Source organism: Neoarius graeffei, chromosome 7 (assembly GCF_027579695.1).
Source record: "Neoarius graeffei isolate fNeoGra1 chromosome 7, fNeoGra1.pri, whole genome shotgun sequence".
Taxonomy (NCBI): domain Eukaryota; kingdom Metazoa; phylum Chordata; class Actinopteri; order Siluriformes; family Ariidae; genus Neoarius; species Neoarius graeffei.
The window spans coordinates 68,603,483-68,631,353 of record NC_083575.1 but is presented as its reverse complement, the minus strand read 5'-3'; the positions used below and the strand labels follow the sequence as shown (position 1 = coordinate 68,631,353).

The window sequence follows — 27,871 nt, the reverse complement described above, 5'->3', positions numbered from 1 at the left end:
TTTCTGAGTCCGAATGCAGTTAATGCACGAGTCCGTCTGGGTCACCAGTGCCTGAGTCCAAGTCGAGTCACGAGTCCTTAAAATTAGGGCACGCGTCAAACTTGAGTCCGAGTTCTGGACTCGAGTACTACAAGCCTGCCAGTGCAGTGACAGGAAAAACAGGCGAAAGGTAAATATTTCTTTTTTAAATAAATTTATTTCAATGATGATGATCAGAAAGCGAACACTTAGATGTGCAACATATCAAAAAGACATTCGGGCATGGCTCTATTGCACAGGCATATAGCTGAAAAACATACCTCATATAAATACACAGTATTAGTAATACGCTAAATCGAAAGCAATCAGCAACACAGAAAAAAATCTGACGCATTTATAAATGAATACATTAGAAGACAGACACAAGTTCATATCTGGAAAATAGGGTACTTAAGTACATCTGTGGTCAGAAGTTTACATACAGTGACATGAATGTCATCTTGGATATGAATGTCATGGCAATATTTGGGCTTTCAGTCATTTCTTTGAACTGTTCTGTTTCTGTGGCAGAATGATTGTACAGCATACAGCTTTAATTTAAAAAAAACAACAACCAAGCACTAGATTTTGGTGCAAAAGTTTTAATTTTCTTTGGGTTTTCTGAAATCAACACAGGGTCAAAAATATACATACAGCACACCTAATACTGTATTTGGGTAAAATGTCTCTTCGCAAGATTCACCTTGACCAAACATTTTTGTTTACCATGAACAAGCTTCTGGCAGAATTCTGATTAGATATGTCACAATTCTTCATGGTAGAATTGGTAGAGTTCAGTTAACTTTGTTTTTTTTCTTGGCATGGACTCGACTTATAAGTACGATCCATATATTTTTAATAGGGTTGAAGTCGGGGCTTGTTTTAAGCTTAATGTTAGCCTGCTTTATCCTCCACAACCAGCTCTGATGCGTGTTTGGGCTCATTGTCCTGTTGTAAGTCCAAAGTCGTGTTCAAGTTTCTGATGGTTTATTCTGAAGAATTCTGAGGTAGTCCTCCTTCTTCATTATTCCATCCACTTTGTGCAATGAACCAGTTCCGCTGGCAACAAAACAGCCCCGGAGCATGATGATCCTACCACCACCACCAGCTGGTACAGTGTTCCTCTGTACATGGTGGTCATTGTGGCCAAACAACTCAATCTTTGTCTCATCTGACCATACAGCTATCCTCCAGAAGACTTTTTCTTTGTCCGTGTGGTCAGCTTCAAACTTTAGAGACGCTTGAGTTTTCAGTAAAACTTGTGCACTGAATTTTACTGTTTGTTTTTTTTAAATTAAAGCTGTATGCTGTACAATCATTCTGCCACAGAAACAGAACAGTTCAGAGGAATTACTGAAAGCCCAAATACTGCCATGACATTCATATCCAAGATGACCTTCATGTCACTGTATGTAAACTTCTGACCACAACTGTAACTGCAAATGTTACATCTTGGATATTGAAGATGAATAATATCTCAGTATCTCATTCTTATAACTTCCACAAACTGTCACTACATTACACATTTAGAGCACCAGTCATAACATCGTGTTCTTCTGAGTCTCTGTCCACACTAAAGGGTGTGAGTGTAAAACCGGGTTGCCAGTTCTTCACTGTGATGAGTTTAGCAGGACAACTTTCCATTTGGTTGATGATAAAGCATCAAAGAAAATCAGTTTATTTCATTGAACCACACTGTTCAATCGTTAGCCACAGCTGGACTGTCTGCCTCCTGACTGCCAAAGCCACTGTCCACCGTTGTGTCTAGGAGAAGAGGGAACATGGTCAGTCCTGCAGCAGCTACGATGATCATTTCATGTAAAGAAGTAAGATGGAACCTATCTATGCACATTTCTGATTTGGTTGTCGTTAATGACCTAATATTTTGATCATTATGGGAAGAAAGCTTCATACCGGTGCTCTGTTTGTCCTCACTGGGCTGCCTGGTTCTCAGAAGTTGGACTCCTTCTGTCAGACCAAGAGACTGCAGCGCGTCCACCAGCCCATCTAATGGACCACCGCTTAACTGCAATCACACATACAGGGCAGGATAAGCAACATGTACAGGCAAACCAATACCGCTTATTATTATACATACAGACACTTTTTCAATGGAATAAAAACATGCATTCTCTTCCCTTCTAGGTTCCATTCATTTGGTTTGATAGCATGCAATATTGTTCGCATATCGCTTATCTTGCGTGTATTACGTCACTCTACCCAATGAAGAATGATACTGCATGGTTGTCAAGACAACATGATGTCACACGTCAGAGACGTAAAACTTCGGTGCTAGCAAGCGACTGTGACAATTTGTAAACAAACATGGCCGCCAGGTTTGCTTTATTAAATACGGAAGATTTTGAGGGAATTTTGAAAGAGAAAGACACGTTGAACACCCAAAAAAAAAAAGTGTATGTATTATAATAATAATAATAATAATAATAATAATAATAATATTGGCTGGCTTTTTTTCATGGTATTTCAGATATATTCCACTTGTCTTCGACTCGTTCAATATCATGCTAGCTGAATGGAATATATCTGAGATTCCACTCAACGCCAGACAATATTATTTAAATAGTGTCCTGGGTGCTATACTATCAAAAAAAAAATCTAAACACAACTACAAAAGCTCATGGATTGTCACAAAACAGTCGTTCACACAATAGTGTTGTCATGAAAAGTGCGCATTCGTGGTTTGTGCTTTCTATATTGTGGTGAGAAAGGGTGATGGTGTTTCCATGATCAAATGGTAGATAAGAAACACTTAGAATCAGCAGCTGTGATTGAGATTTAACCGTTTCACCAGCTCGTAGTGGTAAGCAACAAACACAGCAGCTGTGTATCTTCAAACAATCTGGAAATATTTATTTGGAACTTTTAATAAGATACAACATTGGGTTATATTTTAATTGTCACTAGATAAGGGTTTTGGCTCACTGCTTTTTGATCGTTTAATTATTAAAAAAAATGGTTCAAGTGTTTCAATATTTTGTTTCATTGCAGTGTACATAACTTTAATTATTTTTATTTGTATTCTTTATGTGCAATATCTTAAGTTTTTAAAATACTTAAAAGGTCTGACTTAAAGGTCAAAAGGGTGTTTAGTTAGTCATTTTAGTTTGCATTTGCTTTAAAAAGTTGGTACAGTCATGTATTACAGCCATTTATTCGATCCACATTCACTGGATATGAGCAATCGCGTGCTCTGATTGGCTACTCGATGACTAGGCTATCAGCTCATATACCATGAGTCAAGAAAAACAAAATGGCGGAACGTGTTGCTCAACCAACCGAGGACGAATAAAAACTCTACTCGAAAACAAAACCCCCCAAAATACAAAAAAGTGCAACAAAAAGATTCAACTTATCTTTTTTTATTTTTCAAGAATTATTATTTTAGCATTTTTCACGAATTGCTACTGTCATTTCGCTGGTTTGTTTACCTTCTAAGCGGAAATGATTTTGTCAGACGCTTTGAATGAAGTTTTTATTTATTGAATTTGCAAAAAATAAAAATAAAAATGCTCTGTTTCTCAAAACCCAGTGAATGTGGATAGAGTAAAACAACTATCCAGCGCTATGCACCTCGTCGGCTTTCGGCTCATGTGCGACTCAATTTCGTGGAATAACTGTTGTCACTGGATAATATTTAAAAAATGATGTAACCCTTTGGCTATACCACCTACCCAAATCAATAAATACACTTCCAAACAAATTTCAAATACAATTTAACAGCCTCAAAATATAATGGTGAAAAAACAGGTGTGTGTTATTCACGATACACTGACATGAGGTGTTATGAAGTTTAATCTCTCACCTGGTAGTTTTCTAGAAGATTCTGGCAGGGGGAGGGGCTTTCTTGGTATAAATGTGCCAGGGTGAGCATGCCAAGTTTCTCTGCCAGCTCTTTCCATGGTACTTGACTTTTATTGAGGATGCCACACAGCCTATTGACTGTTTCGCTGTCCAGAGGTTGGCTCACTGCACAAAGGTTCAATTAATACAGTCTGTTATTTTTGGATGCTTGCTATTAAAAAGGCTTAATACAGAAATCTAGAGACGCTGCTGGAACTTCGCTTACCATCTTCAGTGCTCTTTTTTGTCTTTTTGGATGAAAGGTGACTCGGCTTTGGACCCAACAGATCTTTAACCTGTATAAGAGGGTGGTGTTAGTATGGCTTACTTGGTATACAATGACATCCACATACACAACTCATCACAGTAACTCTCTACTCTGTGCTGCATATCTCACCTTCTGACAGTTGGCCAGGTCAAAAGGAGTGTGTCCAACTGCTCGTCTCTTGCGTGGGTTGACTCGACTTCTCTCAGGTGATATCGACACTTCTTGTACGTGCTCGGTTACGTCCTTCTCGTCTAGTCCTTCTCCGTCGTCTCTCTTTTCACCACGGTCTTCCTCATCAGAGTGGGATGAGTAGGAGAAGAGCGGCTCATCGTTCTCCAGTTGTTTATCTGCGCCTGAGGAGAGGAACATCGATTACATGCAAACTAACCTCTTTTTGATATTCCAGTGAACAGAGTACGGGATGAAAGTGTTGCACTTTACCTGCTGCTATAAGCATGGAGCAGAGGGGTGGAGAGCCGAGACTGGCAGCCAAGTGCAGTGGACTGTTTCCTCCAAATGTGCACGCGTTAACGTCAGCCTTCAGCTGCAAGACAACCAGACAGCCATGAGTCCTGACAAATCACTCCATGCTAAATGTTATGTATGCTCAATCTTGTACGATAATTTGTGTTTTCCTTTTTTTCTGGGATTTTTACCAATTTGGTCATTGGCCAATTCCCACTGCTAGCTAGCTTTCGCCTATCGTACAATAGCTACCAATCAGGAAAGGTGAAGGCTAGAACATGCTTCCTCTGAGACAAATGAATACAGCACACACGGATTCAAACCCACATCCTCCAAACAAGAGGGTAGGCGCTTGTTTTTTCTCATCTCATCTCATTATCTGTAGCCGCTTTATCCTGTTCTACAGGGTCGCAGGCAAGCTGGAGCCTATCCCAGCTGACTACGGGCGAAAGGCGGGGTACACCCTGGACAAGTCGCCAGGTCATCACAGGGCTGACACACAGACACAGACAACCATTCACACTCACACCTATGGTCAATTTAGAGTCACCAGTTAACCTAACCTGCATGTCTTTGGACTGTGGGGGAAACCGGAGCACCCGGAGGAAACCCACGCGGACACGGGGAGAACATGCAAACTCCGCACAGAAAGGCCCTCGCCGGCCACGGGGCTCGAACCCGGACCTTCTTGCTGTGAGGTGACAGCGCTAACCACTACACCACCGTGCCGCCCCGCTTGTTTTTTTTAAAATTCTGTTCCACTTTCTTCAAATAAAATAATAGCTAGCAATCCAAGAGCGTAAGGATAAACACATGCTTCCACCACACTGCTGCTCATGGAACATTATATTGCTCTTTGTTAAGCTGTACCAACTGTCTTATTTAGTAGTAATTTACATGAGCTAACATCAAATTGGCTGGCTAAAGATGGTCCATTCCACTAAAACAGCAGGGCTAGATATAGTCTCTTGGAATCCAAGGTCACAGATGGCGCGATCAATCATGAGGATTTGAACTTGTAGTTTCCAGACAATAAGGTCACCTCAGACGGTTACATTTAGACTGTTAGGCCATTGCACCACTTACAAGGCTATTCTGTTGCATAATGTTTACTAGTGGTTTTTATAAGGTTCCAAGTTCACAAATATGTATACTGTTCTAAGTCATTACAATTTGGTCAAGTATAGCCAAACTCAGCAATATTTTTGTTGCAAATTGTATATTTTGTTTTTCTGTACCTCAGTGATGAGAATGCAGACCATTTTGAAAAGGTTCTCCTTAACAGCCAGGTGTAGTGCTGTGCAACCGCTCTTCTGTTCGGGCATGTTGATCTTGGCGCCAGCCTCCACCAGCACACGCAGGCAGCGCTCGCCTCCCCTTCTCACAGCCAGGTGCAGTGGGTACAGACCTGAGTGTCAGAGTAAAAAAATTCAGCCCATCTATAGCACTAACTCACCAAGAGAAAGAGATTTCAGCGCAATGAAGCACAACACCATTATTGTTATGCTAATAACTCCTAGGTGTAACTGCATGAGCTGCTACTGTTAAGAATATCATGGTCACATATAATATAATATAATATAATAAAATATAATATAATATAATATAATATAATATAATATAATATAATATAATATAATATAATATAATATAATATAATAATATAATACATACAGGACACTTTTTCGATGGAATAAAAACATGTATTCTATTCCCTTCTAGTGGGTTCCATTCATTTGGTTTGATAGCATGCAATATCGTTATCATATCGCTTATCCTACGTGTATTACGTCAGTCTACCCAAAAAAGAATGAGCACTGAATATGGTTTATGATATTGCATGGTTGTCAAGACAACATGACTTCACACGTCGGAGACATAAAACTTCCGTGCTAGCGAGCGATCGTGACAATTTGTAAACAAACATGGCCGCCAGGTTTGCTTCGTTGGGAAGATTTTGAGAGAAGATGTTCCATTGAATGTGTATGTACACTACCGTTCAAAAGTTTGGGGTCACCCAGACAATTTTGTGTTTTCCATGAAAAGTCACACTTTTATTTACCACCATAAGTTGTAAAATGAATAGAAAATATAGTCAAGACATTTTTCTGGCCATTTTGAGCATTTAATCGACCCCACAAATGTGATGCTCCAGAAACTCAATCTGCTCAAAGGAAGGTCAGTTTTATAGCTTCTCTAAAGAGCTCAACTGTTTTCAGCTGTGCTAACATGATTGTACAAGGGTTTTCTAATCATCCATTAGCCTTCTGAGGCAATGAGCAAACACATTGTATCATTAGAACACTGGAGTGAGAGTTGCTGGAAATGGGCCTCTATACACCTATGGAGATATTGCACCAAAAACCAGACATTTGCAGCTAGAATAGTCATTTACCACATTAGCAATGTATAGAGTGGATTTCTGATTAGTTTAAAGTGATCTTCATTGAAAAGAACAGTGCTTTTCTTTCAAAAATAAGGAAATTTCAAAGTGACCCCAAACTTTTGAATGGTAGTGTATAATAATAGCAGTAATACTGGCTGGCTTTTTTTCATGGTATATCAGATATATTCCATTCAGCTAGCATGATACTGAATGAGTCGAAGACGAGTTCAGTATCATGCTAGCTGAATGGAATATATCTGATATACCACTCAACGCCAGCCAATATTATTTAAAAATAATATAATAATGTTACATCTACTATGCTAAATTAATACCTCTTGACAATAGACTGCAACAGTTGCTGAACCACCAAAAACACAGCTGTACTTATTATTTTAGTTTACACCACAGTGTGTCTAACAACTGCCATCACTGGCAAAGGCTGCGGTAAAAGACAGATGAATGTAACACTTCAGCACATGCTTTTATTGGAAATCAATGGTAACGGTAACTCTGCTTCACTTCAAGCTTTGTTTTGCAGCTTTATTAAAATTGGCTCCTTAGTTTTTCCCTGTAGCTGAAGCCATGTACCTCCTGTTGGAATAATCTTGGATGAAATGCTGGACCTCACCTGAGAAGTCAGCGGTGTTAAACAGATGAGAATGGCGCTCTCCTAGCATGTTTAGCAACACTCTCAGTATGGTCTCATCTCCAGCATGAGCAGCCAGATGCACTGCCGTCCGTCCGTCCCTGTCCAGTAAGGTAGGATCTGCACCTACTCTTAGCAAGAGCTCCACCAACTTTGGCTGCTGGGTGATCACGGCCAAATGCAGCGGGGTCTGGAGAGAAGGAAGTCATCAGGAGACATATTAAATTAATGTATTAAAGTCACCCTAAGCTTTATTTCATTTTAGGATTAAATCTTTTGGGGAGGTTGATCTGAGTGTGGTCAGTGTATGAGAATGGTCAATGCAGATGTGCCATACATTCTTTTAGGACACAAAGGATAAGTGTCACATAAATAAGAACATTTAAAACTCCAGTTTTCAAGACATTATAATATCCTGTCATGTTCCAGTATGCAAATGTCCCTCATGCAAAATGTTGTTTATATGCTATTATTATATCGGTTTACCACACAAGTGGGGTTGTTTAGGGTTTTAAGGGTATTTACATCTTTATAGGCTCAAGAGTTCCTTTTTTTGTTGTCTAATGATATAAAACATTTCCTAAGTATCTTCTTCGTATAGCTAGAGAATATTCAGCCGCCCACTTTCACAGAAAGAGGTGATTTAAATGACATGACATGATGTGATGACTAACCACAGACTTTTTGCGTCCAGCCTGTCAACAACTACTGTTATCTTGTTTACTCACCCCAGAGGTCTGTGTACTTTTTTTAAGTTTACTGATTATATCTTGCTCTGAACCTCCATTCAAAAGTTGCATATACAGTACATGGAAGTGCAGAAAGCCAGTCAGATTGTACGTGTCATTATTGCGAAGCTCATGCCCAGAAAAGTGTACAAAAGGTGTTTGAATCTGGGGGAAGCCATGACCTACTGGTTAGAGAAACAGCTTTGGGACCAAAAGGTCACTGGCTCGATTCCCTGGACCAGCAGGAATGACAAGTCATCTAACCCCAGGCTGTTCTGGGCATGTTGTCTGCCTCTCTGGATAAGAATGTCTGCTAAATGCCTGTAATGTAACCTAATGAGTCTGAGAAGATTGTGGTAATTACCTGGTTGAGGAGGTTGAACTTGTTGATTAATTTGAACTGTGGAGTGTTTATGATAGTCTGAATAAGCTTTGTGGCCACTGCTGGCTGCTGGTGGATAATGGCCAAATGTAAGGGCCTGTAAACACCACAACAAAGAAATTCATTAGAAACAGGTCGGGGTTTATCTGTTGATCTTGTGTACATTAAGTTTAAAAAACACCACACAAAAGATTAAAATATTTTGACAAATGTTCTAACCTAAAAAAAAAAAAAAAAAAAAGACTAAATTATTCAAATAATTTTCATGGAACTTCCAGTGTGCAGCTTTCCATAACTTCCCAACACAAGAAGAACCAGACGCTAATACAAGTAGACTCACGTGTCTCCGTTCTCATCTTGCACACCACAAAGCTGTCTCTGCATGGCCAGCAGGAAGCGTACATCCCCTGAGCTGCAGTAGTCCAACAGGGCCTTAGCACTGTGCTTGGCTTCTGCTATGGCCCGTTTCCGTAGAGCCGAAGCTAAAACAAACACAATATGACAGGATGCATGTTAGTGCAAATGCAGCACGGACACTTGAAAACACTGTTCATTCACCGCTGGCAACAAAGGTTATAGCTACTGATGTGCTGCTTACCAATCTGAAGGAGGTGTTGCTGTGCTATTAAGTTTGTTGGCATTTCTTGTTGTTGCTGTTGTTCCTGGGCTTTAACCGGCTGTGGAGAAGATCCTGCCATCTGTGTGCCTCCTGCAAATCCACCACAGCTACCACCGTAGAAGCCTGGCCCATCCACATGATTAAACTGAAATCCTAGAGAAATGAAATAGGTATGTTTCCATCAGAACGTTTCAAAAATTGTAATCAAATTTCCAGAAAGCCAGCAAAAAGAAAATGTCAATCGCGGTGTGTTTCCGTCAGCACTGTTGTATCAGTACTCCGTGTCAGTTTGCTGCGGCCAGCAAGGAAAGACTACATCCTCATTTACTCAAATGATCAGTTTCTGTCACTCTTCCTGCATCAGGAGCTGGTAAAAGTACCTAAATTCTTCACTCAAGTAAAAGTGTTATTCCTTATTTAAATAAAAACTCTTACGTTTTGAAGAAAGATAAAAGGAAATGATACCTGCCTCAACTCACACAATAATTTTAGCTACTGATGGAAAATTAGTGCCTCTTTTACAAAGTAACATGGGAAAATATTAGCTAAGGAGTTGTCTGATGCCAAAAAAAAAAAGTCACCTGCTGGTGTTTAAAAAACTGGGGGGGGGGAAATCAAGTAAAATTAAAGTTTTTGATATCATAATAGATTGCCCATCTCTAAGCATTTACAGTGACAAAAATGAGAACTTACCTCCTCCCAATATTCCTCCACCTCCTCCTCCACCTGCTCCAGGACCTCCAAAGCCCCCAGCTCCTCTGCCCAGGCCTCCTGCTCCACCCTGTGGCCCCCGCCAGTGGTCATAGGGTTGCGGAAGAGACTTCATCCTCTTTCGCTGAACCTCCTCTTTATCTGAGGACACAATATTGTAAAGTGAATATGCTTTACATAAAGCAAACAGCCTGAGAAAAAAGAGAACAGAGAGAGAGGCAAGCAGAATAGATGAAACGAATGAAAGTTTAGCCGTTATCTAGACTGACCTGGATACTGTGGGACGTAGGTAAACTGTTTGGGCTCGCTGCAGTCTCCACCCTTCTTCCTCTTGAGTTGGAGAAAGACAGTGACTGGTCGCTCGATCTCTTTGCGATATGGTGGCGTTTTAAAGACAATGGCATACTGAAAGAAGGCGGAGACAAACAGTGTAAATGATAACATTCAGCCACTAGATACAATAAAGAACACTGTACTTTCCACCAGGATGTTTTTTAAAAAAAATACCTAAAAGTCCAGTGTAATCACAAGTAGACATGGCTAAATGATGAGTAAGTGAAGTCCATGCGCAATTAAGCTAAATTCTGGACTATAAAATAAAAATAACAACGTATGGATTTTTAACACACCTGTTTGTGTACATCAGTGGGAGAGAAATCACCGTACGCTTCCCAACCTCCCTCTTCATCGTCCTCATAGAAACGAATCTCAATATCATCTGGAAGCAGGAACATATCTCTCTCAATCAATCTTCTCCAGGAAGACACTACATACTAGTGCAGAGGAATAGAGCGCGTACCTTTTTGAACTTTGTCACACAGCAGGAAGATCTCATCCCCTCCCTTCACCGAGCCAGAAGTCTTGTCCATGCGTGAGATCTTGAGATTGGACGCATTGGGAGATTCTGGAAAACGGTTGAGTCGTTACAACACTGACATCAAAGCATTTCAATGTTCGTAACTCTAAGAGAAAGCTGAAATGAAGAAAACATAAACATACTGCTGTCGTAGATGGGGTTCGAGACGACTGGTTTCAAAGCTCTGGTGAAGCCTCCGTTGCTGTCCTTAAGGTAAGCAGTGAACTTTAACCTCACTATGTTTAGGTCCATGGTCTTGCCCAGCTCTTTCGCTTCTCGAATAATAGCCTGCTCTTCTGCATCTGTACCATTCGAAATAAGAGATTCTGTGATTATTTTTAGTTCGAAAATGTACACTACCGTTCAAAAGTTTGGGGTCACCCAGACAATTTTGTGTTTTCCATGAAAAGTCACACTTTTATTTACCACCATAAGTTGTAAAATGAATAGAAAATATAGTCAAGACATTTTTCTGGCCATTTTGAGCATTTAACCGACCCCACAAATGTGATGCTCCAGAAACTCAATCTGCTCAAAGGAAGGTCAGTTTTATAGCTTCTCTAAAGAGCTCAACTGTTTTCAGCTGTGCTAACATGATTGTACAAGGGTTTTCTAATCATCCATTAGCCTTCTGAGGCAATGAGCAAACACATTGTACCATTAGAACACTGGAGTGAGAGTTGCTGGAAATGGGCCTCTATACACCTATGGAGATATTGCACCAAAAACCAGACATTTGCAGCTAGAATAGTCATTTACCACATTAGCAATGTATAGAGTGCATTTCTGATTAGTTTAAAGTGATCTTCATTGAAAAGAACAGTGCTTTTCTTTCAAAAATAAGGACATTTCAAAGTGACCCCAAACTTTTGAACGGTAGTGTAAAACTTGCTTTGGTTCATCTCATCTCATTATCTCTAGCCGCTTTATCCTGTTCTACAGGGTCGCAGGCAAGCTGGAGCCTATCCCAGCTGACTACGGGCGAAAGGCGGGGTACATCCTGGACAAGTCGCCAGGTCATCACAGGGCTGACACACAGACAACCATTCACACCTACGGTCAATTTAGAGTCACCAGTTAACCTAACCTGCATGTCTTTGGACTGTGGGGGAAACCGGAGCACCCGGAGGAAACCCACGCGGACACGGGGAGAACATGCAAACTCCGCACAGAAAGGCCCTCGCCGGCCACGGGGCTCGAACCCGGACCTTCTTGCTGTGAGGCGACAGCGCTAACCACTACACCACCATGCTGCCTCTGCTTTGGTTCATCATTTTCAGAAAAAAAAAGTACCAAAGTTCAGATACACTGAAAATAATAACACAAACCAGGCAAGTCCTTAATGCTAATGCTATTAATACCTCATTTAAAGTAAATTTTAACTGTCTTAAGAAATTTAGAATTGCCAATAAAAACGAAATTGAAATAAAAATTTACATGTAACAAGCAAATATGATAAAGTGACGATACAAAGTACCGAAAAGCATAATACGAACCCACCGAGCTTTCTGCTAGCTACTTAATATCTTTTTTTTTTACTGCATCAATAAATAATGTTACCTAAGAGAGTGATGGCGTAAGACAGAGCAAAAAAAAAAAAAAAAAGAGGAAGAACATGAGCCAAGTCCACAGATGAGTGATCAGGCTCGGCTTGCGTGTACAGAGCAACTGTATCTCACCGGTAAAATGGAATCCAGGCTGCTTCATTCTCTTTCTCTCTTCTCTCAGTCTCTTTGTCAGAACATCTACCACTCCTCTTTTAGTAACATGAAGAATACCCAAATTGCTGAACCTGCAAAAAAGGCACAAAAGTACACAGGAAAGTACGTACAGCGGTTACACCAAAATATAATCACCAAACTGGAACTTAATAATTCTGGCAAATTGATATTTTATACTGATTTAAAGAAAGTCATTTGGACCGGAAGACATCAAAAGACTGTAAATGCTTTCAGAGCTACTGTCAGGTGTGATTAGTTTTGAGCGAAGCGTTTTCCTCATAAGCTCAGACTTACTGTGCTGTGAGGTCAGTGGGACCCACATCTATGCTGCATGTTCCATTCTCATTGCACTGTTTTCCAACAAGGCTGTGTGCATGGACACGAGGAGGCTCGGTGTGTGTCACGAGCTGCACCTCGACCCGAGCATGACCCACGTAGTTACACACCTGAACAAGGACACAAACAAACACATAAGCGTTCCGTTCATAAGCAATACAAAGCACCCGTTCAATTATTTGAGAACATTCCATTAATAGGACATTATTGACGCTTCGGATACATTTGTTGTACAGCTTATCACCTTAACAGTGGGATACGTCCTCCTGTTCCTCTCACTGGAAGCGCCTGGGAGACCCCCATGAGATGGACCCTCACACTCGTAACGAAACCGGAAGCCTCTCTGGCAGCACACAAATCATTAATGTTAGACTGAAGCTGCACTTTATGATTAAAAATGATCCTCAGGAGTCAAAATAAGAAATCTTGGGAATTCCCCTTATAAGGCAGTGTTCATCACAAGACACATAATGTAAGACTGCCACGTGGTTTACTGTCGGCCTGTCTTCAACTAAGCGCTTCTGGAAATATATAAATTAATTTAATTTGAAAAAAATAATTACTTCCTTTCTGATCAGATATGCACAACCAGTTAAAAGTTTGGATATTAAATATTGAATATCTTGAGTGATTTTTAAAAGAAGATATATTTAACGATTCAATTTCATGTACGTAGTTCAAATTTTCTTTTTATGGTTTTTGTGAAATTATTTCACTCGCGTTTTGCTTGGTGATGAATATATTGTGAGACGTGTTGCCTGTAATCACATTATCCCTCCACTATAATGGCATTACAGCACAAAAGCTATTCGTTCATTTTAAGAAAATAAGTGAACGTGTCTACTTACTTGTTTGGGCTCCTCAATTATCTGTAAGAAAGGCCCATGAGCTGGAATAAACAGAGACTGCGTCATCACCACTGACTCACCATTACTTAGTTATCGATCATTTATAGAACTATCAAATACACGTGCATACACGGAGTTAAACATTCAAAATGCGCTGAGGAGGTTTACTCACCTGTTTCTGGAACATAAGGTTCACTTTTAATCTCGAACGAGGGCATTAACTGATGATAGGAGACGTCCATTACGAATTGCTGAAATCACAGATTTGGTTTGAAAAAAATGGACTTCTTTTATTGTTTTCAGATACAAAATAAACCACAGGCCAGTGTAACTCTGACTGTAGTGTGTTCAGTCTTTGATAACGTCTCATAACCAGCTGAGACAAACACAGACGTCTCAAAGCTGGCGTGGGATGTTGTAACGACTTGATTTGCTCATGTGCCGTAAACAATAGTGAGTAGGTGGGGATTTGTTTAGGTTTGTAGTTGTCATTTCAGGGGATCAAAACAAGTGCTCAAAAAATACTGTCGCAGAACCGATAAATGTGTGTGGAAAAAAAAAAACCTTGTAGTTCAATGATGCTAGTTTTGTAAATATGACCCAGCATGGCTTCTGTAGCAGATCCTCTGTTGTGACCAATCACATGTATTTGTGAATAGCCACGAACTAATCACTAATGGTTAAGCATTAAGAGGAAACTGGTGTCACCATTCAGTCATGGTTCTTGCTTATCCGGGCATTTTTAAGCAAGGAAACGTATATACAGTATCTGGACCTCCACAAATTGTCATGGTTTAGGTGAAGCAAAGGCTTACACAGTTTATATCTGAAGTCCAGACAGCCATGTTGCATTGAGCTAGCCACATTCAGAGCAACACTAGCCTTTGGTAAAACAAAGCATGTCGTAAAGTGAGTGCCAAAATAATAATAGTAATAATAATTTTTTGAAAAACCAAAAGCCTTACCTCGTTGTCAAACATTTTCATGCCGTACTGACTTTCGTCCATGCTGTAATGTAAGAGAAGCAGAGTCAAGTGTTGATCAGACACTGAATTTAGAGCATAAAAACTCCCTAGAGCTCAGAAAGAACCCTGATCAGTCATGTCCGTGATTCACAGAATACTGCCTGAGTCTTTAAGCCACTGCTGCTGCGACTGTTCCTCTAAACTCCCTCTTGCCTTTCCCCATCTTACTAATCCAGTCTATGACACAAAAACAGAGATAAAGGCCTTCCCCATCTAATATACCTGACGAACAAAATGGAGAGAAGGCTTCAGGCTTAGCAAGGCCTCGGATGAGGTTGGTTTCACTTTCTAGAATGTAAAAATGCATATGCAGTAGTGTTGTTCTCCTTTAGTCTCTCTCTCTCGCTCTCTCTCTCCCTTGCGTGTGCTACTTCCAGGAAGTAGGGCAGTGAATAAACATAGAGGAAAGCCCCAAGAATACCAGCTCAGTGCTGCCTCTGATGTCAGAAGCTGAGACTCACACATACGGTACACAGGGCTGTATCACAGAGCCAGTGTTGCCAGATCGGGGGGATTCTGTACAACTGGGGTGCTTTTGTTTGAAAAGTTTCGAGAAAATTATACGAAATTCATTTATAGGCTTATTTACCATGATTCAGGTGCGTTTCTTAAAAGTAAAACCTTTATAAACTGCGTTGCTTAAAAATCCTGTTCTGTTCAGATGAAAACGAAGTCTTACTAAAAGTGGCGCAATATTAAATCACTAAATGACTACGGAAGGATTTTTCCACGATGACATTTGAGAAAAAAAATTCAGCTCATTTTGCCCGGAAGCTAATCAAGGTTCAACAAAAAAGTTGAAATGAGTGGACTGAGTGGTAAATAGAGAAAATCAAGGCTAATTGCCTTTTTACATCAATACTGTTTATATTGTGTAAACTGCATATAATGGTGATAAAATAAAATGACTATTTTAAAATACATTTTCAATAAATATTTCTGTCATATCAGTAAAAAATTACCGCTGGGGGAGGGGGAAATGGGTGGGGAGCTGTTTAATTGTCAGAAAGATTTCCAAAATAGACATTCAGGTGCCTTAAATCTAAAAAGCAAGCCTTGAAGAATCCTTTGTCTAAAAGGGTAGTGAAGAGAACTTAAGGGTTAATCACACAACTAAAATAATGTACAAAATCTTTTGTCCACACCTGATGAATGATCAAAATTCACATAGAGTGAACCTTGAGAGGTATTTTTCTGATATTTTCTGATACAAAATGTTTGGACATTTGGGTGGTTTTTGGAAAAATGGATTGTCTAGAAATCATCACACCAATCCAGAAATACTTCATGAGGTCCTGCGCATCACTGCCTTTTACATTCCCAAAAGTCACTACATTTTATTTCCTCAAATTTCCCTATAGGGGCTTTTGGTTAAAACTAAAGTCCTGAAACAAAACGTGGTAATCATGACTCTTTTAACAGGAAGCTCAGAAGAAAAAACTCCAATGAGGTGGAATATATTCAAACGAACAGCTTTCATTCTACGTGTTGCAGAATTAGTCAACTTCCAATTCATATTTCTTAACACACAACACGGTGTAGAGTACAGAATATCTAGACTTGCCAAGGGGACTGCCCCCCAAATTTTTGTCTGTTCAGTTGTGTACAGTCCCAAATCCCCAAACTGGTTATTGTTTATGTATGACATACTTCAGAACTTAATGGATTCTTGTAATGTGAGCTTTCACAACGTATATTTACAAAGAACCTATATTTAAACTGCACCATAAAAAAAGACAAGATGCACTTTTATTAATTGAAACAGACGAGGTTCTAGTGCAGTGTATAAAAGGGTTGTCTGAGTGCAAAAATACAACGAGGTGATAAGCAAGTAAGAGACTGCTTCAGTTGCGAAGATTTTAGGATTCACTAAACTCACAAAGTGGTCAGTATACTATAGTGCTCAGTATTGCACTGATCGTTTCCAGCGCAAGTCATTCCAAATCTAGTTGACATATATTGATATATTATTTTAAAAATATATATATTTGTTTTAATAAACATATTCAATTTTAGTTGCAACTTTTGCAAGTTATTCCTGTTATATTCTTTAAAAAAAAATACATGACTGCTATGTCGAGTCAAAAGTAGCCCCATTAGATGGACATTTATCTTATAACACAGGTAGTACAAACTTGTGATTTTCAGTTGTTTTGCCACAGGAAGCTGGAGTTACTCAAGAGGCATCATCAGATATCAATACCCGCAATAGATATGACTCTAGGCATTCAGTATGAGCATGACCCCATTTGCACAGATTACAGGCTTGCACAAGAACACCAGAAGTTTCTAATTACTGAATTAATCCTGTGCAGTTACGACAGTGAAATGCACTTAGATGCAGACATATAGATCATTATGTTGCCTGTAAACTTGACGAAAACACTATATCATGTCTTTCATTGAAACAGTAGGATCCTGAGCTAAACCTTCCACACAACAGCATGTACAGAAGCATCAAATACAGCAGCACAGGACTAAACATATATAACATATAACACACACACGCATATAAACACACCAGGAGCCAGATTAGACTGATACTGTGACTAATGTATTTGCAGAGATAGTTCAATCATTGATCTCAGTTATTTAATCCTTGGTTTTGCGCAAAACCAAAGAACTTTATATCCAGTTTAGATTTCCGTGCAAAACAACTACAGGCAACACTGTTGCGATATGTCTATATTATCATAATTTAAACACACTTTACACACAGGTTACACACACATATTCCTGTTTATGCATCTGCTTATGTGTGTGTGTGTATGTATTTAATCCTTACAGAGGTTATTTAATCCGTATGGAGGAGATAAGATTTCTAGAACAATCTAGACAAGCTGCAGGCTCTATTTGCAGGACTGTTGCCAGACTGTTGCAACACATGCATGATATCCTGTAGTCGAAAATACCAAACTGGAGTCTAACCAACACCAAATTTGCTGGTTACAGTGCAAAAGTCTGAGACCACACTGAAAATCTTTTTTTTTTTTGTTCATTCAAAACTGAATATGAAAAGAAAGTTTTGTTGTTTTTAAAAATTTAAAACAAAGAGTCAATATCATGTGGAATTGATCTTCAGGATTCTGCATTATTTCTAATGCCACAATTTAAATGTCAGCAAATTTGTGATATTGTCCATGTTAACACCGCTGTATAAAAAGAAAAGGAAAAAATTGCATTTTCTTTCGTCTTATCCCTTCCATTGAAGTGTGGACGTTTTCAGATGATACGTCAATGGATTTGACCCAACATGGAGCATCAGATTTTACACAAACTATGCATGTCCATGCCAGCTCAAATGCACACTGTGTGTCATTAAAGTAAAATGGCAGCCATATCAAAATACTAAAAAAAAAAATTCATGTAAAACTATCTGAGATTCTACTTTTCTCACAAGTTGTTGCCGATAATATACTTTCTAATAAAAATGTTGCATTAAATTTGAAAAGAATGCAAAATAAACACACTTTCACTAGCTCTCTCAGACCTTTGGACCCCACTGGTGGCTGTATCTGAGAATGTTACCGTTTGAGTGATGTGTATGTAAAAGTTGATGTAATTAGATATGGTTCATACCTCAGAGCTCCGGCCATGCTGAAAGTTGCTGTACAAATCCAAAACGAGCTGTGGGAAATTCATACAAAAATGTTTTACACACTTGGTGCTTCCTGTGGATGTGATTCCCCCTCTTCCCCACAAATAAGTCAAAAGACCTGGTCGGTTAAGTCCAAGAAGTTCACAGACATTGTCAGGGAATTTCCAGCCGCCCCACACCTACCACTGTAGCTTGATGCGAACTGGTTAACAACAACTTAAGCTTGCACAAAAAAACCTGAAAAGTGTAGACCTCAGGGCTTCAGACTGTACTTTAAATTGTGTATCTGCTCACTGATATCTAGACTCTTTCCACAAAACCAGCTGCAGGTACCGTAAATATAGGTACAGTATGCATATATTGGATCTGTTAGAAATCCTACTAGTAAACATATTCAAAAACAGTATTTACTAAGATAGTATGCATTATTACTTAGTATTACTTTGCATTATTATTATTATTATTGCATTAAGAATTATACAATTCTTAATGCAATAATATGATGATGTATTATTTTAATATCATCAGTGTGTCAAACTTTAAACATTCAAAGCCCACAGAAAGACCATTTCAAATAAAATGGCACCCAGTAATCCAGGTGTCAGTGCAGTTTTGTCCAGTTGTTGTTTATTTAGTTCTTATTTCTTATTACATCTGTCTTTATTTAGCATTTATTTATTGAACACTTTAACTCCAAGCCAAATTCCTTGTAGCTGCAACAATTACTTGGCAATAAAGCTTTTTATTCATTTATTTATTCTGATTCTGATTGTACTTTGTTATTGCAGGTAGGCTATTTATAGAGAATAACAACAAATATTTATTATAGTGATATTACACTCACCTGTATGCTGATAATCTTCAAAGTAGTTAGTTTTTTTAAATTATATATATATATTTAAGTTTTTAAAAAGCGTTTAGAATGCTCTCTTAAGCTGTAGAAGATATATTTCTGTCATCCTTGGTGTGTGAATGAGTTTTGGACTCCGTCCTAAGTGACTGAACGCACTCGTGTGTGGCGGCCATGGACGCTGGAAAGCCCCGGACTCTGAGGGGGAATTCCGTAACCACGTGACCGTTGGCGAATCCGATTGGCGCTCACAAGGCGCCTAATTTGCATATGTTCCCAAACTTCCGCTCATGTGTCAAATGTTCAATGTTAACAATTGCGAAAGAGTGAAACTAAGCGCGTCAGTAACCGTAAATCGACAAAAAGGGAACTGTTGGTAATAATAAATACTATGAAATGTTATGTACTTTTATCAATAAGTATTTGCATTTTGCTGTTTAAGTCACAGGAGTGTAAATAACAGGGTGACAAACACCAAATATATTTAACAGGCATCCATCATAGTGCCATTAAGACATTCGGGACTTTCTAATGACTTACTTTTAATTGTTTAGGAGTCTATTTTAAGTTAATAATTTGCTTATTAAATCTGTAATTTGGACAACAAGGTTGTGCGTTCAAATTTAAGAGTGTAGTACAGTGTAATACTGTAGTATCGTGTATTTAAATAATATTGCCTGGCTTTGAGTGGTATATCAGATATATTCCATTCACCTAGCATTATACACTACCGTTCAAAAGTTTGGGGTCACTCTGAAATGTCCTTATTTTTGAAAGAAAAGCCCTGTTCTTTTCAATGAAGATCACTTTAAACTAATCAGAAATCCACTCTATACATTGCTAATGTGCTAAATGACTATTCTAGCTGCAAATGTCTGGTTTTTGGTGCAATATCTCCATAGGTGTATAGAGGCCCATTTCCAGCAACTCTCACTCCAGTGTTCGAATGGTACAATGTGTTTGCTCATTGCCTCAGAAGGCTAATGGATGATTAGAAAACCCTTGTACAATCATGTTAGCACAGCTGAAAACAGTTGAGCTCTTTAGAGAAGCTATAAAACTGACCTTCCTTTGAGCAGATTGAGTTTCTGGAGCATCACATTTGTGGGGTCGATTAAATGCTCAAAATGGCCAGAAAAATGTCTTGACTATATTTTCTATTCATTTTACAACTTATGGTGGTAAATAAAAGTGTGACTTTTCATGGAAAACACAAAATTGTCTGGGTGACCCCAAACTTTTGAATGGTAGTGTACTTTTATCAATAAGTATTTGCATTTTGCTGTTTAAGTCACAGGAGTGTAAATAACAGGGTTGAGTATAGCACTGACAAACACCAAATATATTTAACAGGCATCCATCATAATGCCATTAAGACATTTGGGACTTTCTAATGACTTACTGGGCGGCACGGTGGTGTAGTGGTTAGCGCTGTCGCCTCACAGCAAGAGGGTCCTGGGTTCGAGCCCCGGGGCCGGCGAGGGCCTTTCTGTGTGGAGTTTGCATGTTCTCCCCGTGTCCGCGTGGGTTTCCTCCGGGTGCTCCGGTTTCCCCCACAGTCCAAAGACATGCAGGTTAGGTTAACTGGTGACTCTAAATTGACCGTAGGTGTGAGTGTGAATGGTTGTCTGTGTCTATGTGTCAGCCCTGTGATGACCTGGCGACTTGTCCAGGGTGTACCCCGCCTTTCGCCCGTAGTCAGCTGGGATAGGCTCCAGCTTGCCTGCGACCCTGTAAAAGGATAAAGCGGCTAGAGATAATGAGATGAGATAATGACTTACTTTCAATTGTTTAGGAGTCTATTTTAAGTTAATAATTTGCTTATTAAATCTGTAATTTGGACAACAAGGCTGTGCGTTCAAATTTAAGAGTGTAGTACAGTGTAATACTGTAGTATCGTGTATTTAAATAATATTGCCTGGCTTTGAGTGGTATATCAGATATATTCCATTCACCTAGCATTATACACTACCGTTCAAAAGTTTGGGGTCACCCAGGCAATTTTGTGTTTTCCATGAAAAGTCACACTTTTATTTACCACCATAAGTTGTAAAATGAATAGAAAATATAGTCAAGACAATTTTCTGGCCATTTTGAGCATTTAATCGACCCCACAAATGTGATGCTCCAGAAACCCAATCTGCTCAAAGGAAGGTCAGTTTTATAGCTTCTCTAAAGAGCTCAACTGTTTTCAGCTGTGCTAACATGATTGTACAAGGGTTTTCTAATCATCCATTAGCCTTCTGAGGCAATGAGCAAACACATTGTACCATTAGAACACTGGAGTGAGAGTTGCTGGAAATGGGCCTCTATACACCTATGGAGATATTGCACCAAAAACCAGACATTTGCAGCTAGAATAGTCATTTACCACATTAGCAATGTATAGAGTGGATTTCTGATTAGTTTAAAGTGATCTTTATTGAAAAGAACAGTGCTTTTCTTTCAAAAATAAGGACATTTCAAAGTGACCCCAAACTTTTGAACGGTAGTGTACTTAAGAGTCGAAGACGAGTAGCTGAATGGAATATATCTGATATACCACCAAAAAAAATCCATTATTATTATTATACGGGTTGTTTTACAATCAGGGTACAAAGTTTGTGTCACAGGGGTCCAAAATTAAAATTGATTCAAACTGGTTCTTGTACCAGTTTTTAAGTGAAGGACAAGTTTGTGTAATAGTTTGTATTATAACAAGATTAAGTCTAGCTTTAAGCAGGGCTGGGAGAAACAAATGAAGTGATTCTTGGAGAGGACTTTTTTTTGACAATTCAGAATCCACTACTTCCATAGTGCTTTTAAATATAAGGCTGTAAGCTTTGTGTTAGTTGTCTCTAATATTTATGTCCCAATATCTTGACCACATTTTAGGATGAAAATAATCATTTTAGATATGTTATTTTATATTGAAAAATTATCTGTCTCGGAGAGGACATTTTTTTGACACAATTACATACTAATTTGATCAAAATAGTCTGAAAACTTACTGGCATTCAACATTAAAACTTAATTATGTTTCCAATGATATGGAACCAAATATTTGTTTTATGGTATAAAGAATGATTTAAGTGCATCCCTTTTGGAGCTACCTGTGGTCAAATAAGCGCTTTTTCTAAATGACACGAGTAATTTTGCTAAATATGACATATATTGCCATACATTCACCAAAAATAACGTTATCACCAATTTTTTTTTTTGCATGGTAAATAGAGCTATCATAGGGCTACAATAAACAACCAAGTTTATTTAGTCAAGCCTTTTGATATTGAAGATAACTGTTAAATGTGATTTTTAGCTTGCGTACCCTGATTGTAAAACAACCCATACACATTCGATGGAACAATTTTACAAAAAGTTAAGAACAGGGGTGTAACTTGCCAATGCTGATTCTGATCGAATGTAATTCAATGTTCTGTCAATCCAGTGTACTTGTACAAAGTTCTAACAATAAAAATGGTACAAGCCCAAAAAGCCTGAACAACAACCCAACTTATATACAAGCTATATACAGGTTGACTGTTCAAGTTTACAGTTACTTTTGCTAGTAGTTAATTGGTACATTGCAGTTGTTCAAAACAAAAGGGCTTTGCTGAATGAAGTCCACGAGTGAAGTCCTCTTGTAAAAGTCTCCATCACTTTTCCTCACTTCCAAGTAGAACTTTGACAATATTTCCACTATTGCTCTCTTTTCCAGTTTTTCGATGTCCATTGGTATGTTTTTCTCTTGTAAATATGTGTGAAGAATATATTTATATAAAATGAAGTTTTGGTAGCCTTTTGTGTGTTTGGTGCCTATTTCTCTTTCAAAATTCTCTCTAAATCTTCTGCTTTTAATGACGCAAACCTCGCAGCCATGTTTGTATACAGATTGTCATAGTCACTCGCTAGCGCAGAAGTTTTACATCTCTGACGTGTCTCTTTTCCGGTTTTTCGATGCCCGTTGGTATGTTTTTCTCTTGTAAATATGCGTGAAGAATATATAATAAAGTTTTGGTAGCCATTCAGGTGTTCAGCGCGTCTTTAGTTTCAGTTTTCAGTTTATTTATTTAATGCTTAAACTTAGCACTGGATTAGCCTCGTGTTCTCTCTTTTCTGGCCAACAAAGAAATGATTAAGAGCATGCGCAGCAGAAAGGTTTTGTCACTGGATCTTCGCTTGAGTTCCGATGTGTGACATCGTGTTGTCTTGACAATGTGCAATATTATAACAATATTGCACGCTCATTCTCCAATGGGTAGAGTGTCGTAATACATGTAGGATAAGCGATATGATAATATTGCATGCCATCAATAAACCCGCCAGAAGGGAATAGAATACATGTTTTTACTCCATGGAAAAAGTGGCCCCTATGTATAATCTCATCTCATCTCATTATCTCTAGCCGCTTTATCCTGTTCTACAGGGTCGCGGGCAAGCTGGAGCCTATCCCAGCTGACTACGGGCGAAAGGCGGGGTACACCCTGGACAAGTCGCCAGGTCATCACAGGGCTGACACATAGACACAGACAACCATTCACACTCACATTCACACCTACGGTCAATTTAGAGTCACCAGTTAACCTAACCTGCATGTCTTTGGACTGTGGGGGAAACCGGAGCACCCGGAGGAAACCCACGCGGACACGGGGAGAACATGCAAACTCCGCACAGAAAGGCCGTCGCCGGCCCCGGGGCTCGAACCCGGACCTTCTTGCTGTGAGGCGACAGCGCTAACCACTACACCACCGTGCCGCCCCTATGTATAATAATATAGTATATTGTAGTACAGTATAGTGTAATATAGCGTAGTATAGTAAATAGGGCAGTATAGTGTATTGTAGTGTAGTATAGTGAATAATTGTACTACACTATTCACTACACTACACTATATTACACTGTACTGTAGTACAATATACTATAATACATTATACTACACTATTACACTGTACTACACTGTGTTGTACTCTAGTGTAATACAGTGTAATGTAGTGTAGTATAGTGTATTGTAGAATATTGTCTTCAAGAAATTGAGATGATGCAACTCCCTACTGAACATGTGACTTGTGGATTCTTCCAAATATTTCTTGTGAATGTGTTCAGGTAAGGGCGGCACGGTGGTGTAGTGGTTAGCGCTGTCGCCTCACAGCAAGAAGGTCCGGGTTCGAGCCCCGTGGCCGGCGAGGGCCTTTCTGTGTGGAGTTTGCATGTTCTCCCCGTGTCTGCGTGGGTTTCCTCTGGGTGCTCCGGTTTCCCCCACAGTCCAAAGACATGCAGGTTAGGTTAACTGGTGACTTTAAATTGACCGTAGGTGTGAATGTGAGTGTGAATGGTTGTCTGTGTCTATGTGTCAGCCCTGTGATGACCTGGCGACTTGTCCAGGGTGTACCCCGCCTTTCGCCCATAGTCAGCTGGGATAGGCTCCAGCTTGCCTGCGACCCTGTAGAAGGATAAAGCGGCTAGAGATAATGAGATGAGATGTTCAGGTAACAGGGCAAGGTGAATGTTGTGGGACACTAAAATGCACTTTTTTTTTTTAATTATGACTCATGGAAAACATGACATTTTAAATTAATTCACAAATTAACATTTATGTGATAGTGACCATGGACAGGCAAAATGCTGTTTTACAAGTGCTGTGGAGGTTTTAAGGTATTTATCTGAAACATGCACACAGATTGTTATGAAGAACATTTTATCTGTGTTTAAAATGTTTTTACCTTTTGTTTAAACACATTATTCTAAATGGAACACCAGTGGGACACAGAACCCAAACTGTTGAACCAACCTGATACAATATGTACATACCGTACTGTGTGCCAAATTTAATCAACATTTATATCATCAGTATTATCTCATAGAATTTGATTTCAGCAGCTTAAACTGTGGGTGGTAGAAGAGAGCAACTGGACTTGCTTGAAGAGTCTTGAAGACGTTTCACCTCTCATCCGAAAGGCTTCTTCAGTTCTTCACAGAACTGAAGTCCAGTTGCTCTCTTCTACCACCCACAGTTTACTATGACCTGGATGACTGAGAATCTTCACAGAGATTTCAGCAGCTTCTTACTTCCTGTGAACAAGTCGTTTTCTCAAGGGCTCCAGTATGCACGTACACACACCTAGATAATTCTCTCTTGATTCATGTCATCACTGGAGTTCTTCATAACGCTGTGTTGTGGTCATTAAAGATCTTTACCATTCATAAAAATAATATATTACTCATCATATCAACTATTACTGATGTTCCATTGACCAAACCTTTGAAGGATGATAAAGGTCTTGTGTACTAAGAAGAAATTGGTTGCTTTTATAGTTGGTGACAAACTCAGTCAGTTTATAGACGTAAATCTAAGGAAATGATCTTAAATTACAAGAAGAGACATACCACACAATTTTAATGGCATGTTAGAAGTGGCACCTCTGTGATAATGGCCAAAGTATCTTGATGCTATTTTCAACCAGCAGTAAAAGTGACTGACTAAAATTTTTATGGATCAATAAAGATAAAGACAGAGTTAGTCATTTTTATCGAGATTTTTTACTTTCTGGATGCAGTGTTGGGGGGGAAAAAAAAGTGAATTTGCTCAGCAAGGTCATACTCACTGGAGCCAAGATTATCAATGCTGATTAGCTAAGACGTGCTCAGCTTAGCAAAAAAAAAAAAAAAAAAGAGAGATGATTTTGGCCAACTTTTTACCCAATTCTCCCAGTATATCCCTTTTAATATCAAGAAGTCAATACAGACCACCATCTACACAACCAAACCATCAGAGCTCAGACATGTTTTATCCATAGTAGCACTACAAACTTGGTAGATAACTAACATTTTAACCTATATACGTCTTTAAAATGAAGTAGTACAAATTCCTCTTGGGTATGAAGCTTTTAAGGTAAGGAATAAAACATGAGTTAGTGTGATGCCATTACCATGCTAAAGTTGATTATTTTCCAAAAACATCATGTCCCAAAGTGGTTAATTCCTCTTATACCATATAAATTTCTGATACTTTTTATCCATTTATAATTACATTTAAATGGCGAGCATCCACAAAACGTTACTTCCCAATTTCACTTTCATTATAACATCTATAAACCAATGTTCCCTCACCAGCCTCATTTTATTCATGTCATCTCATTATCTCTAGCCGCTTTATCCTGTTCTATAGGGTCGCAGGCAAGCTGGAGCCTATCCCAGCTGACTACGGGCGAAAGGCGGGGCACACCCTGGACAAGTCGCCAGGTGCCTCATTTTATTCTCAAAGTTATTAAGGAAATAAAAGTAGCTTCCTAGTTTACTGAGAAAATGCAAAGTGCTCTGTTCTGAAGTCTTTCCTGTGTCAGAAAACAAAGGAACTTCTTTACCTCTGACTGCTCAATTAAATGTTTCCTTAGAGAACCATTAATATTAACCAGTGATGTGAATTACAGCCAGCACTACTGTCAGAGCTGCTGTTATAGAAAATCACTGACCTTCTGAGCCATCAGATTTGAGAATACGACAGCGCTGTGATATAACTTGAGATCAAAACATTTTAGCCAGTGTTTTAAACCTTACATACTTTTTCCCACATTATCCATTTTAGACTTGCAGACTCTCATTACAATTTTTGATGCACTCCATGCAGATTTCACAGTCGAATTCTGTTTTATACACTACCGTTCAAAAGTTTGGGATCACCCAGACAATTTTGTGTTTTCCATGAAAAAAGTCACACTTTTATTTCCCACCGTAAGTTGTAAAATGAATAGAAAATATAGTCAAGACATTTTTCTGGCCATTTTGAGCATTTAATTGACCCCACAAACGTGATGCTCCAGAAACTCAGGCCCTGTCCACACAGCAACGGATTCAGGTGACTCCGATACAATTGCTTATCGTTTAGGCCTGGCGTCCACACGGCACCGGCGTTTTGGGTGCCCAAAACGCAATCTTTTTGAGAACGGGTTCCAGAGTGGAAAGATCTGGCAACGTTGCCGTTGCGAAGTCGTCTGGATGAGTAGAACGGATTTGTTTACGATGACGTCACAACCACATGACTGTCAGTGCTTCACGCCGGGTAGAAGTGTAATGAACTCGATGCGAGTTGTCAACAAATCCTATAACTTGGTTCATGAAACGCACTTACAAATTATTTTCACTGTGAATATTTATTGTGTAATGGTGCAAAGTGAGAGAGAGAGAGAAAAAAATAGCCCTTAGGGCAGAGTCAATCCCGCCAGCAAAAATAGGGAAAAAAAGGAGCGATCTCACCTCTTCAGATGTTGGTTTAAGTCCTACAATACATTCCTCAAAAAGGGCGTAGAACAACAAATTAATCCATCAACGTGTAGCATTCAATTTATTCCGGACCATTAAAGACGCCGCCTTCCGCGTAGAATCATACGGCATCCTCGCCGCCATATTGGATAGGTCAAAGCGGAGAATAAAGATGCCTCATTCATGTGCTGCGTTTCACTGTACCAACAGGTTTACCGTCCAAACGAGATCACATGGGATTACCTTTCACAGGTGAGACTGGAAAAATACTTTTCATTGTATTTGGTCATTATAATGTAATTTTACGAACAGATT

At 39.1% G+C, this 27,871-nt stretch overlaps 1 protein-coding gene across 2 annotated transcripts; it reads right to left on the bottom strand.

Annotated features, from left to right (window-relative positions):
* Nucleotides 1-176: 176 nt before the first annotated feature.
* Nucleotides 177-19,501, bottom strand: nfkb2 (nuclear factor of kappa light polypeptide gene enhancer in B-cells 2 (p49/p100)). 2 transcript variants are annotated; one of them, XM_060926299.1, is made up of 24 exons: nt 19,316-19,501; nt 18,453-18,500; nt 14,814-14,856; nt 14,021-14,099; nt 13,849-13,889; nt 13,245-13,343; nt 12,959-13,110; nt 12,623-12,735; nt 11,087-11,245; nt 10,887-10,991; nt 10,717-10,805; nt 10,357-10,492; nt 10,070-10,228; nt 9,356-9,529; nt 9,098-9,239; nt 8,740-8,854; nt 7,630-7,837; nt 5,851-6,020; nt 4,589-4,691; nt 4,277-4,500; nt 4,106-4,175; nt 3,842-4,005; nt 1,933-2,044; nt 177-1,782 (listed from the first exon to the last, which is right to left on the bottom strand). In XM_060926299.1, exons 2-24 carry the CDS (start codon nt 18,467-18,469, stop codon nt 1,718-1,720), a joined length of 2,739 nt encoding a protein of 912 aa, XP_060782282.1. In that variant the 5' UTR covers nt 18,470-18,500; nt 19,316-19,501; the 3' UTR covers nt 177-1,717. The 2 variants fall into 2 exon arrangements, with proteins under 2 accessions (XP_060782282.1, XP_060782283.1); XM_060926300.1 differs by lacking the exons at nt 18,453-18,500; nt 19,316-19,501 and adding an exon at nt 15,096-15,248.
* Between the last annotated feature and the right edge of the window lie 8,370 nt (nt 19,502-27,871).

What these genes read in the sequence shown, in the direction of transcription:
- nfkb2 (XM_060926299.1), bottom strand. An exon ending in CTCCATGCTTATAGCAGCAG is followed by an intron (nt 4,501 to 4,588) that starts GTAAAGTGCAAC and finishes TCCTCTCCTCAG; the next exon opens with GCGCAGATAAACAACTGGAG. An exon ending in ACCTGGCCAACTGTCAGAAG is followed by an intron (nt 4,176 to 4,276) that starts GTGAGATATGCA and finishes CCTCTTATACAG; the next exon opens with GTTAAAGATCTGTTGGGTCC.